The sequence below is a fragment of the Myxine glutinosa genome, chromosome 14, assembly GCF_964187855.1.
Source record: "Myxine glutinosa chromosome 14, kmMyxGlut1.1, whole genome shotgun sequence".
Classification (NCBI taxonomy): Eukaryota; Metazoa; Chordata; class Myxini; order Myxiniformes; family Myxinidae; genus Myxine; species Myxine glutinosa.
In genome coordinates, this window is record NC_136274.1 from 73647971 (window position 1) to 73661122 (window position 13152).

At 46.6% G+C, this 13152-nt stretch overlaps 1 protein-coding gene across 1 annotated transcript in view; it reads right to left on the minus strand.

The window, feature by feature from the left end:
• Window positions 1–13152, minus strand: part of LOC137439910 (nuclear receptor corepressor 1) — a 345171-nt gene that overhangs the window by 194204 nt on the left and 137815 nt on the right. Inside the window, 1 exon segment of the mRNA XM_078768007.1 lies at window positions 1001–1082. Coding sequence (XP_078624133.1) covers window positions 1001–1082 — 82 coding nt within the window.

Below are 13152 nucleotides of genomic sequence, written 5' to 3' on the forward strand. Positions count from 1 at the left end.
TACAGAAAAGAAGGGACATTCCATAGCTTGGAGAAAATGCCAAACATTAGAAACTAAGGGACATTCCATGGCTTGTGGAAAATGCCAGCCGATAGAAAATAAAGGATATTCAAAAAATCTTGTGTGCATGCTGTACTACCCTTGTGTTCTTAGGAGGAACCAAGTAATGCTCTAGAAACGTTCATATAAAGTTTATAAAAAGCTCTAGAAAGGTTCCTTTATATAAACGTTTCTAGAGCATTACTTGGTTCCTCCTAAGAACACAAGGGTAGTACAGCATGCACACGAGATTTTTTGAAAACTCAATGGTGAAGAATCACTTTAAAAATTATACTAGCCGGATCCGGATCCAGATCGTCACCAAAATTGAATCGATTCTTCCTTGTCACACACAAAACCTGTCCAACAAGTTTCATCCAAATCCATCCATAACTTTTTGATATATCCTGCTATGTATCGTCTTTGGCCCTATCTCCCAATGGTGAAGATTCACTTTGAAAATTAAACAATTCTCATATCCGAATCCATATTCAGATCTTCACCAAAATCGAATCGAATCGTCCTTGTCAGACACCAAACTGGTCCACCAAGTTTCGTCCAAATCCGTCCACAACTTTTTGAGATATCATGCTATGTATCGTTTTTGGCCCGATCTCCCAATCGTGAAGAATCACTTAAAATATTCTACTAGCCGGATCCGAATCCGGATCTTCACGGAAATCTAATCATTGCGTCCTTGTCACATACGCTACATCTCTGCCAAATTTCGTCCGAATCCGTCCACAACTTTTTGACATATTTTGTTCACAAACAGACAGACAGACAGGGGGTGATAACATAACCTCCATCCACCTTTGGTAGTGCAAGTAATTAAATAAAATTACCAGTACCAAGGACTGCTGCAAATTTTCATTTTTGAGGGCAGAGTATTCTATAACAGCATCACAAGCACTACCCATCCGCCAAAGTGTCTCAACATGGCTGTCACCCACCAACATACCTCAGTATCTGAAAGCTCAGTGCCAAGGTCCAACAGGTCTTCATCATTCCCATATGCAGAGCTGTATCCCTTCTGGCCAAGCCTGTAAATAAATAAGCAAATTGTATTACTGGTCATAATCTGACAAGTGAGACGTCTCCTGTGTACCTAAGGGTAAGACCTTCATTAGACCATTGGCAAATCGGACCACAATGTAGTTGTTACAGGAATTTTGCTCCGTAGGTCTGTGCACCGTTTCAACTTTTTTTTACGACATGGCATTCCTGAGATGATAAACATAAAGCATTTTTATGATATCACTTCCTTGATGATGTAATTTCTGACAAGACAGATCAAGAATAACAAACAGGTCAGTTATTCCAGACTCATCCCTCTGAAACCCTGTACTGAATTCTCAGCTTCGTCAGACTTAACATCGTGAAGATACAGTGGAGAAGCTGAAGCCTCAGTGCAGGTTGATTATAATCAGTTAAATCAATTGTCCAATTTACAAAAAAAAAACCACTCAAAAGAAAATGACATGAAATGTCCTCAAGAGGAAGTTTGCAAAATGTCACCCTTTTACAACTTTTCCATTCTGAAATCTCCTCACAAAGATAAATTTAATGAATCACTCTACAAATGACATCATTTGTATTTGAAAGGGCCCAGAATATAATTATTCTATTCCATTTGCGGATACTAATTTAAGTCATCTTGCAGACAGACAAAAAGTAAAATAAGCAGCATAGTGGGCCTTTGTTTCGCTAATCTATCTACATAAATAAAAGGATGAGATTTGTCCCTTTGTGGTGTTTCCTGTCTCCGCTCTCTTTCACCGCTTCACACATCGTCAGCAAACTTTGCAGGAATAATTAACAATATCCTACAATTCTGCCACCAGCATCTAAATTTAAAACTCGTCCGTTCAATCCATCTGGATAAGTCAAAAGTAAACTTTCCTCAAAGCATCGACATGCCGGATAACATCATGGCATTCCAGTGTGTGTGTGTGTTTGTTTTTGTGTGTGTGTGTGTGTGTGTGTGTGTGTGTGTGTTTGTTTGTTTGTGTTGTGTGTGTGTGTGTGTGTGTGTGTGTGTGTGTGTGTGTGTGTGTGTGTGTGTGTGTGTGTGTGTGTGTGTGTGTGTGCACGCGCGCGCCTGTGTGTATTAATGACACACCCCTAACTGTGATCTGTGAGGACACCAGATCGAGTCCCATTATAGCTATTGCTACTATCGGAGAAAAACTTGTCCGTACCTTTGCTTTTCATCTGCTTGGTGACAGCATTTGGCCTTTGCATTGTTGCACTGCAAAAGGCCCTTCTTGGGCTACAATTTTTTTTTTTTTTTTTTTTTTTTTTTTTTTTTTTTGTATACAAGATCGAGGCTCGTGAAACAGCGAAAATTAATCACACAGAAAGACAAACAGACACATAAAACAAATAACATCGGGAGCGGCAGACAAGACGGGGAGAGAGGGGGAAGGACACAAACACAACATTTGAGAGCAGGGACCGAGAGACATGGAGACATCGAGAGATCTGTGGGAGGGAGAGGGCTTTGGGGGGGAGGCATGTGAAGGGGGGAGGCATGTGAAGGGGGGAGGCATGTGAAGGGGGGGAGGCATGTGAAGGGGGGGGGGGTGGGAGAGGTATAAACATATGGACACTGCCAGGATTTCCAGGAAATAAGTTGGAATTTCAAACAAGGTGGATCTGGGGTGAATTAGTGGGGGTAGAAAAGATCAAGGTTATGGATGGGGGAAGATAAGAGATGGTGGTGAACAGCTGTTTTAAAGACCTGGAGGGAGGAGAGGGATTGAAGGGAGTGTGGGAGTTTGTTCCACAGGCGGGAGAAAAGAGGAATGAAAGAGTGAAGGTGAGCAGAGAGCCGAGATTTCGGCAGTTTAACCATCAGAGGGTTGCTGGCAGATCTTGTGCGACCTGTAGGAATATTTGGGGGACAGAGCACGGAGAGAGCTGGGGGAGCAAGGCCGGAGAGGAGTCGGTAGAAGACAGAAAGACCACCTACCTGCCTGCGGTGAGTGAGTGAAAGGCCCTCAGAGATAGCTTCATCGCGGGAGATTCCAATGATTTTGAAAGCTTTGGATTCAACAGCGTGAAGCCGAGCCAGGTGTGAGGCAGGAGCACCAGCCCATAGGGGAGAACAGTATTCCATTGAGCTGCGGATGAAAGCCTTGTATGTGGTGAGGAGCTCAGGTGTGCCGAGGAAGGACTTCGCACGACGGAGGATGCCCAGTCGGCGACTGGCTTTGGAGGCCAGCTTGGAAATGTGGTTTTCCCAAGAAAGATCATGGCAGATAGTGAGACCCAAAAGCTTGAGTGACAGAACTTCTTGGAGAGGATTGTTGAGAAAGTAGATGGGAGGGTTGTCCAGTCGATCTTTTCGGAGAGACATAGTAAGAGAGTGAGATTTGGCAGGATTGAAAGACATGTTCCACTTGTTTGACCAGTCTGTGATTTTGTCCAGGTCTTCAGAGAGTGAGGAGGCTGCAGACTGCCTATCTGAGGGAAGAGGAATGGAGCGGCAGAGAGTGGAGTCATCAGCAAAGAGATAGAGAGGATTTTCCAGAGAGTCAGAGAGATCATTGATAAAGACCAGAAAAAGCACAGGGCCCAGCACACTTCCTTGGGGAACTCCAGCCTGAACAGGAAGGGGAGATGAGAGAAATCCATTCAGGGCCACACGTTGACTACGACCAGAGAGGAAGTCCGCAAGCCATGCATGGAGATTTCCATGGATACCATAGGAGGAGAGTTTGGTGAGCAGAGCTGGGTGCCAGACCGTATCAAAGGCCCTTGATATGTCAAGGGAGACAGCTCTGATTTCCTGTTTGGCATTCAGGACCTCCATCCATTGTTGAGACAGCAGAAGCAGCATGTCCAGAGTAGAGTGACCTGGTCTGAAACCAAATTGATGATCAGAGATCAAGCCATTGGAGAAGAGGAAAGATTTCATATCCGAAGCAATGATGGATTCCATGACTTTGCTGATAATTGGGAGCAGGCTGATTGGTCTGTAGTTGCAAGGATCTGTTTTTGCACCTTTTTTGTGTAAAGCGGTAATGTTAGCTGATTTCCAGGATGCTGGCAGATGACCTTGAGCAAAAGATAGGGTGAAAAGAACAGAGAGAGGGTGAGATAGAGCGGCAGAGCAGGATTTTAGGACCCGTGGGCTGATGCCATCTGGTCCAGTTGCAGAATCAGAGTCGAGGTTTGACAAAAACTCCTCCACCTTGTCAGGAGAGAAGGACACAGAGTCCAGGAGCATTTGGGTTCGACTGGGAAAGGTGGGAACAGAGAGAGATGGGTTTGGGACTAAGGATTTCGAGGCGAACACAGAGTTGAGGCATTCGGCTTTGTCACGTGCGATGTCAACTGTGTGGCCATTTGAGGTAAGGGAGGGGATGGAGGGGGAACAAACACCAGAAACAGATTTGACCAGACGCCACCAGGATTTGGAGGAAGGAGACAGGTTTGAGAGTTCATTCTTGAGTGAGGAGAGATAGTGCTTCCTGGCACTCCTGAGGGTAGACACACACTTGTTCCGAGCTTGGTGGAAGGAACTGAGATTTCCTTCAGTTGGATTAGCCTTCCAAGAGGCAAAGGCAAGTTGTTTCAGGGCAACTGCCTCACCACAAGATTCAGTGTACCATGGACGGGAGGAAGGGTAAGACAATTGAAGGCGAGATGGGATAAATCTGTGCATGAGAGAGATCAGTTTGCTTTGGAAGAATTCCCAGGAAGAATTGATGTCAGAGGCAGTGGAGATGGGAGACCAATCCAGACGATTGATGGCTGCTTGAAGACCGTCCCAGTCAGCCTGAGTGAAATGCCAGACTCGTCGACGCTGAGGAGGCTCTCTGAGAATGGCCAGAGAGATGTCCACTTTGACAAGCACATGATCAGAAGAACCGATTGGAGCAGAAGAAGAGCAGCAGACATTAGCAGGGAAGTTTGTCATAACCAAGTCTAGAAGAGAAGATACTCCATTGGCTGAGATCCGGGTCGGGAAATTGACAGATTGTGTCAATCCCAGTGAGTCACAGAAGTCCTTTGCTGAGGTGCCATGACTAGTGAGAGAGGAACCCACACCCAACCAGGTGGCATGATGACAGTTGAAGTCACCACATATGAGGAAGAGAGAGTTGGGATGAGTGGATAGAAGTTGGTCCATGTTGTCAGACATTGAAATGTAGATGGAGTCATCACTGTTTGGGGGACGGTACAGCACACATATGAACAAAAGGTGGGAGCGGAGAGGAAGCCGTAACCAGAGGTACTCCTGCGGGTGAGGAGGAAAGAGAGCAGTGCAAGGAGAGTGAGGAAGAGAGTTTTTGACAAAGATAGCCACCCCACCACCAGGCCGAGGCTCAGGTCTATCATACCGGAGGAGGGAGTAACCAGGAAGAGATATTAAGGAATCAGAGACATCTTGAAGGAGGAAAGTCTCTGTTAAGCAGATCAAGTCTGGATTGTCAGAAGCAACCTGTATGGAGAGATCAGTCAGGTTTGAGCGAAGGCCCCGGATGTTTGAGGTCCATACCGTTAATGAAGAGAGAGGGGGAGCATCGGGTACAGGACAGGGGAGGGGAGGAGTAGGGTAAGATGAAGGATGAGAGGGGGAGGTAGGGAGAGCAGTTGATAGTGTTTCAGATGTTGCAGAAGAGTTCCAAGAAAGGGAAGGATGAGGAGGATGAAAGGTTTGCTGGTGAAGGGATGCGGCACAGTGAGGGGTTGTTTGAGGGGGGGCAGAGGAAAGTAGAAGGTTTGGGGGGGTGGAGGTATGAGATAGAAGGGAGACGAAGTGGGGAGGAGGCAGCTTGGAGGAGGAGGGTGGAGGAGAGAGAATTGGAGAGGAATGGTATGGGGGGAGAATTGAATGGGAGGGATTGGGGGGGAGTTTTGAAGGGGAGGAGTGAGGGGGGAGTTTAGGAGGGGAGGGGCAAGGGGGGAGTTTTGGAGGGAAGGGGAAAGGGGGGAGATCAGGAGTGGAGGGGCAAGGGGGGGGATTAGGAGGGGAGGGGCAAAGGGGAAGTTTAGGAGGGGAAGGGCAAGGGGGGAGTTCAGGAGTGGAGGGGCAAGGGGGGAGTTTAAGAGTGGAGGGGCAAGGGGGAAGTTTCGGAGTGTAGGTGCAAGGGGGGGGATTTGGATGGGAGGGGCAAGAGGGGAGTTTAGAAAGTGGATGATTAATGAAAGACGAACATTGATAACAAATTGGGTTTGTTGTGATTTTCAAGTTAGCAATCCGGTTCAGGATGATGGAGGATGGATGGAATGAATGTGAATTTAGACCATGTAGTGAGGGAGACGTATAAGATATTGAATTTCTTTTTTTTGAAGTGGAATGAGTTGGAGAGGAAATTGAGAAAAGCCTTTTAAATAGGAAGAAAAACAGCGTGTTGTAATATACCACTGAATAAAAAACAGAAGGGGAAAGGTAAAACATATTTAATGACATTGTCGTGATGGTATGATCACGGCGTTCGTCCAGGTCAGAGAACTTAATTGATCATATCTATCTACCCCTATAAAAGTCAAAAGTTAAAATTTTGTCTCTGTTTGTTTTGTTTGTGATGTTATATGCAGGCCACATATTTTGTTACAAACTCTAAACTTTGTGTGGGGGGTAAGATAGGCTATGTGGCTGCAGCCTCATGCGGCAGGAGTGTGGGTGGGCATAAATTCTCTATGTGAATGTGTACCGTGTAGCGCCACCTGGTGGTGGTGGCAGATGGTATTACATTTCCCTTTTTTTTATCTGGGCAACGCTGAGGTTAAAGCACTCTTCGCAAGGGTAAATTTATTTTGTCAAATAGGACAATTAATTGGTTTGTCAGAGAAGGCTACGCTAATACATGTATATATCATACTAAAATACGCAATTTGGTGTCCGTCTGTCTGTGACGATTTTTGACTGCGATACTTTGGTCGTTACTTATGCAATCTCAACCAAACTTGACAGGAGGACTAAGGGTCACACACACAATGAAGGTTGTAGCGCATTCATTTGCCCCCCTCCCCAAGGGGGTTTTCCCCGCCAAAGGGGTTTTTCCTCGCCAATGGGGTTGCGTGTTGAGGTGTAAAACAATGTTAAGATAACTTTATCGTGGCGTTTTTACAAGAACACTTTTCATAACAAAACTAATGATAACAGCACAATTTCAATGTTGTTACAAAACAATATTAATACTAATAATATCCCATCTCCCCAAGGGGATTTTCCTCCTTAAATAAAACGTGTATAAACAGCTTATCATGGCGTTTTAGTGGATGCACCCCTACCAGAAGTAAAAACATTATAAACCACAAATACATGTGATTACATTTTAAAACAGTCGCTAATGCTGTTTAACACTAAACAGCAAGAAATTTGGAAGAATCCCACATCAGTCTATGCTTATCATGTCGACGAACGCACCTGATCGAAGATCTACTGTAGTTTATATACCCTGCAAGGGTTAATAACATGACCCTTCCTTCCACTAACATGGAGTTCTTACAAGGCGTTTTTGTGTCATTTTTCCAAAGCCGCTCCGCATTACAAAAGTAACAAGAAAGAGCAATCAGAGTGCAAACCCTTGCCAGGATGTATTTTCAGTGGTTTTTAAGGCTTTTGTGTTAAAACAAATATGGCGGCCGAACCACGTGACCAACGACGTCATCATTATTTTTTTTCTAAACTAATTTATTCCTAGATTATGCTCAAGAAATGTCATCTTGATCAGATTAAGTTTTGTACTTGTCGAATTAAGACGTCATAATGGAGGCACCCATGACATCATCATTAGAATATTTTATTCCCCATGGAGAGTTCTTTACAATGAGCCATGTCTCAATTTTTTCTATGCAGCGCTTTCGGCGATAGAGGTGCAAAGTTTTTCGGTTTTTCCAAGATGGCGGCCGAACCACGTGACCTATGACGTCATAATTATCATTAAAAAAGTATACAGGTGGAGTTGCACTTATGGCGAAAATTTTTCTGTCAATCGGACCAACGGTTGCGGAGAAAATCATATTTATTCTGTGCGGACAAACAAACAGACAAACAAACAAGAAGACGTCATGCGGAGCACGATACTTGCCAAATCCGCCCTCCCCCCACCCTCCCTGCCCCCCACAAAAAAAGTTTCCATTGATACAGCAAATTGTCCATTTCATGAAGATTAAAATTTACGATCTTGATCAAAGCTCAGGTCAATAGGATGAAAAGTGACAATTTTTCAGATGAAAAATACTTTTAGAAGTTTGACCTTGAGTTGACCTTTGACCTTAAAAATAGTTGGTTTCCCAATTCAATGAGACAATACACAAATGCTGTTCGATTTTCAAGTCAATCGGATGAAAATTGATGGGTTTTCAGATGAAAGTTAATGATTTTGGAAGTTTGACCTAGAGTTGACCTTTGACCTTTTGACCTCAAACATAGTTGGTTTTCCTATTTAGTAAGACAATTTGCAAATGCTGTTCAATTTCCAAGTCGATCAGATGAAAATTGACGGGTTTTTTCAGATGAAAATTTATGATTTTGGAAGTTTGACCTTCAGTTGACCTTTGACCTCAAAAATAGGATGTTTCCCAATTTAGTGACTCGATATGCAGATGCTGTTCAATTTCCAAGTCAATCGGTTGAAAATTGATGGCTTTTCAGATGAAAATTGATGATTTTAAAAATTTGACCTTGAGCTGACCTTTGACCTTTTGACCTCAAAAATAGTTCCTTTCCCAGTTTAGTGACTCAATATACAAATGCTATTCAATTTTCAAGTCAATTGGATTTAAAATGGCGATTTTAGAAATTTGACCACCAGATGACCTTTGACCTTTGACCTAAAAATCAATAGTCTTCTCAATTGGGACAACCGAATACAAATTGGTGAAGTGTCGTGACGATCGGTTTTGAATTGTGACCTGTAGGCAGGTGACAAACAGACAGACAAACAGACAGACAGACAGAACCACAAACGCAACCGACCAATATACTTGAAAAATCTTCGATTTTGCAAGTAACAAACAGACAGACAAACGGACTCAAATGCAATACCCTCTCCTCAAGCGAGGGTAATAACAACACTTACGATAATAGCATAATACAAGTCAGGAGAACGATGGTTCACGAGCGAGCGGTATTCAATGACAAATGACGGACTATAACCGAAACAGGCCCGGACAGGCCCGGAAATGTCAAAACGAAGGTTACTGACCTTGAAATGAGAAAATAATGTATAATCAGTGCACATCGGATTTTTATGTGAAAAAATAAAAAATATTTTTTCACATAAAACGGCTTTTTTGCGCACAAAAAAATTATTTTGCTATTTTCGGAGAAAAAAAGAATTTCGCCCTTTTTCGGGAAAAATAAAATAAAATGCCCTTTTTGGTCGAAAATGTCTGGCAACGCTAAAAAAACTTAGGGAATTTTTCGAAATTTTAAACTGCGATCGAAATTTTTTAACTGTGATCGAAATTTTTAACTGCGATCGATCTCAAAAACAAAACGTTGCGTCCACTTGCATGCGTTGCGTCCCCAGCGTGTACAGCAGTGAGGCGGTGTACTACAGTGAGAGAGTGTACACAAAGTGTGAACAAGTCTCCTATCAAGATGAGTGCTGCTCTTCATGACAAGTGGCTGAAGGAATTCAACGCTGGCGGCGATGGGGCCACCTTCAAGTACGTGTCGAGTGACACGGCTTTCTGTCGAGCTTGTGAAAACACTTTCCGGGCGAAGCAGAAGTCTGAGCTGGCCCAACATGTCCGAGGAGACCGCCACAAGAGCAACTTGGCTTGAAGAAGAAGAGGACGGTCACGCAAGCCACCATGGAGGACTTTGGTGGCGCAAAGAGGCACAAGTGCGACGTCGTGGCTCAGGAGCTGTGCCAGGCCATGCTGGCCGCTGGCATCCCATGGTCGAAATTGGAAAACCCTGCCCTCCGGTCGTTCCTGGAGAAGCACATCACTCTCCAGATCCCCGATGAAAGCTGGATTCGAAAGCACTACCTCGACAAGTGCTACGACGAGGCCTTGGCGGGGATCCGTGCCGACCTCGGACAGCAGCCCATCTGGCTGTCCATCGACGAGACGACCGATTCGGCAGGTCGATATGTGGCCAACATCATCGCGGGACGCTTGTCCAAGGAGGGGTACTTTCGTCCCCACCTCGTCCAGTGCATGTTTCTGGAGAAGACCAACTCCGGGGAGATCGTGCATGCAGTCAATGACACGCTGCGCTATCTTTGGCCTGATTTCAAGCCGGAGTGCCTCAAGGTCCTCGTCAGCGACGCCACAGCCTATATGATCAAGGCCGGCCATGCCCTGAAGGAACTCTTCCCGGACTTGCTGCATGTGACTTGCGTTGCCCACGCGCTCCTCCGTGTCTGCGAGACAGTCCGAGAAATGTTCAAGGACGTCAACGACCTGATTGCCACGACGAAGAAGGTGTTCGTCAAAGCCTCGTCGCGTGTTGTCTTTTGGAAGGAGCAGCAGCCCAATCTTTCTCTCCCCCCGGAGCCCATTCTGACTCGGTGGGGGACGTGGATTGACGCCGCGGTGTTTTACGCCGAGCACTTCGAGGCCGTCAAGGACATTGTGGACCAGCTGAACGATGACGACGCGATGGCAATCCGGAGTGCCAAGGACCTGTTCGGAAAGGCGGACATCAAGCTCAGTTTGGTCTTCTTAAATGCCCACGTGTCGTTCATCCCGAAGATCCTTAAGCAGCTGGAGGAGGCCGGCATGGAGCTGGCCAAGGCCTTCCAGCTCCTTGATCAGGCCAAGGAGGAGCTCGAAAAGATCCGAGGCTGCCGTAAGGAGATCCTGCTCACCAAGTTCAAGGCGGTGCTGCAGCGCAATCCCGACATTGGTGTGCTGAGGACAGTGGCTTTGATCCTGGATGGAGATCAGCATGGATCTGAGGTTGGTGTGCCGGCTGGAGTCAAGCCTGCCGACATCCCCCTCTTGAGGTACTGCCCCATCGTCAGCGTCGACGTGGAAAGGTCCTTCTCCGTCTACAGAAACGTCCTCACCGACCGCCGACACCGCCTCACCAAGGAGAACATTACCAAGATAATGATTTCAAACACCTACTTTAACCGTTCCTAAAAGGGTCTTGTCAATTTCTTCTAGTCCTCTACTTATCAAACAATGCGGTTGCAATAAAGGTACCTGAACGTCATTTTTTACCTGTTTACTAGCCCAGAGTGCTTAATGTTGTGCAGGAAAAAGCTTACCATTTTTTGTTCTTTTTTTGACTGATTTCTGAAAAACTTGGTAATAATAAAAAATGAATAAAACGGGGCAAAAAAATATTTCGGGATTTTTTCACATTAAAAAAAAAAAATTCCGCTTTTCAAAACATAAAAGGCCTATTTTCTTAACATAAAAATCCGTAGTCTAAATTAATCAGTTATGAGGATAGTTAGCTACACAATACCGAAAATTCGGTGAAAATTAAATGAAAAAAAAAAAAAGAAAAAAAATCGAGCTCCGTGGGACTAGACACATGACATTGGCCAAACCAAATATCGAAATCCCTGTAAGATTCCACCAATCCCCTTGGAGAAGATGTTGCCTGAACTCGATTACCCCCTAAAAAGACGTCTTTTTTGGGCGTGGCTCCGCCCACAATGGGCGCAATTCGCCCACTCTAGGCATGTCACAACTAGATCATGATATCAACCTCCCACCCAAGTTTCATCAAGATCGGATGATATCATCGGGTAGTTATGCTGCGGACAGACAGGGACACACAGACAGACAGACACACACACACACACACACACACACACACACACACACACACACACACACACACACACACACACACACACACACACACACACACATACATACATACACACACACACACACACACACACACACCCACACACACACACACAGACGCGCACACACATGACGAATATAGTGGTCACTTGATAACTCGTGAACCAATTAATGATCTTACGAAACGATATCCCCACTTTGGGTCTTGCCATATTAACCCCCTGCCATCCCCTCCACCCCCCCCCCCCCAATCCTCCCCACGCCCCGCCTCTCTACCCCATCCCCCATGTGGGAGAATGAGAGATGGATGAGGAGACAGCAAGTTGGGTGGTGGGTGGAGACAGCAAGTTGGAGGAGGGAGGGGTTGAGGAGACAGCAAGTTGAAGGAGGGGAGGGGTGGGGAAACAGCAGTTGGGTGGTGGGTGGAGACAGCAAGTTGGAAGGGGGAGGGGTGGGGAAACAGCAGTTGGGTGGTAGGTGGAGACAGCAAGTTAGAGGGGGAGGGGTGGGGAGACAGCAATTGGGTGGTGCGTGGAGACAGCAAGTTGGAGGGGGAGGGGTGGGGAGACAGCAATTGGGTGGTGGGTGGAGACATCAAGTTGGAGGGGGAGGGGTGGGGAGACAGAAATTGGGTGGTGGGTGGAGACAGCAAGTTGGAGGGGGAGGGGTGGGGAGACAGCAATTGGGTGGTGGGTGGAGACAGCAAGTTGGAGGGTTAGGGGTGGGGAGACAGCAATTGGGTGGTGGGTGGAGACAGCAAGTTGGAGGGGGGAGGGGTGGGGAGACAGCAGTTGGGTGGTGGGTGGAGACAGCAAGTTGGAGGGGGGAGGGGTGGGGAGACAGCAATTGGGTGGTGGGTGGAGACAGAAAGTTGGAGGGGGAAGGGGTGGGGAGACAGCAAGTTGGAGGGGGAGGGGTGGGGAGACAGCAATTGGGTGGTGGGGATTTGGAGAGAGCAAGGTGGAGGGGGGAGGGGTGGGGAGACAGCAGTTGGGTGGTGGGTGGAGACAGCAAGTTAGAGGGGGAGGGGTGGGGAGACAGCAATTGGGTGGTGCGTGGAGACAGCAAGTTGGAGGGGGAGGGGTGGGGAGACAGCAATTGGGTGGTGGGTGGAGACAGCAAGTTGGAGGGGGAGGGGTGGGGAGACAGCAATTGGGTGGTGGGTGGAGACAGCAAGTTGGAGGAGGAAGGGTGGGGAGACAGCAATTGGGTGGTGGGTGGAGACAGCAAGTTGGAGGAGGGAGGGGTTGAGGAGACAGCAAGTTGGAGGGGGGGAGGGGTGGGGAAACAGCAGTTGGGTGGTGGGTGGAGACAGCAAGTTGGAAGGGGGAGGGGTGGGGAAACAGCAGTTGGGTGGTAGGTGGAGACAGC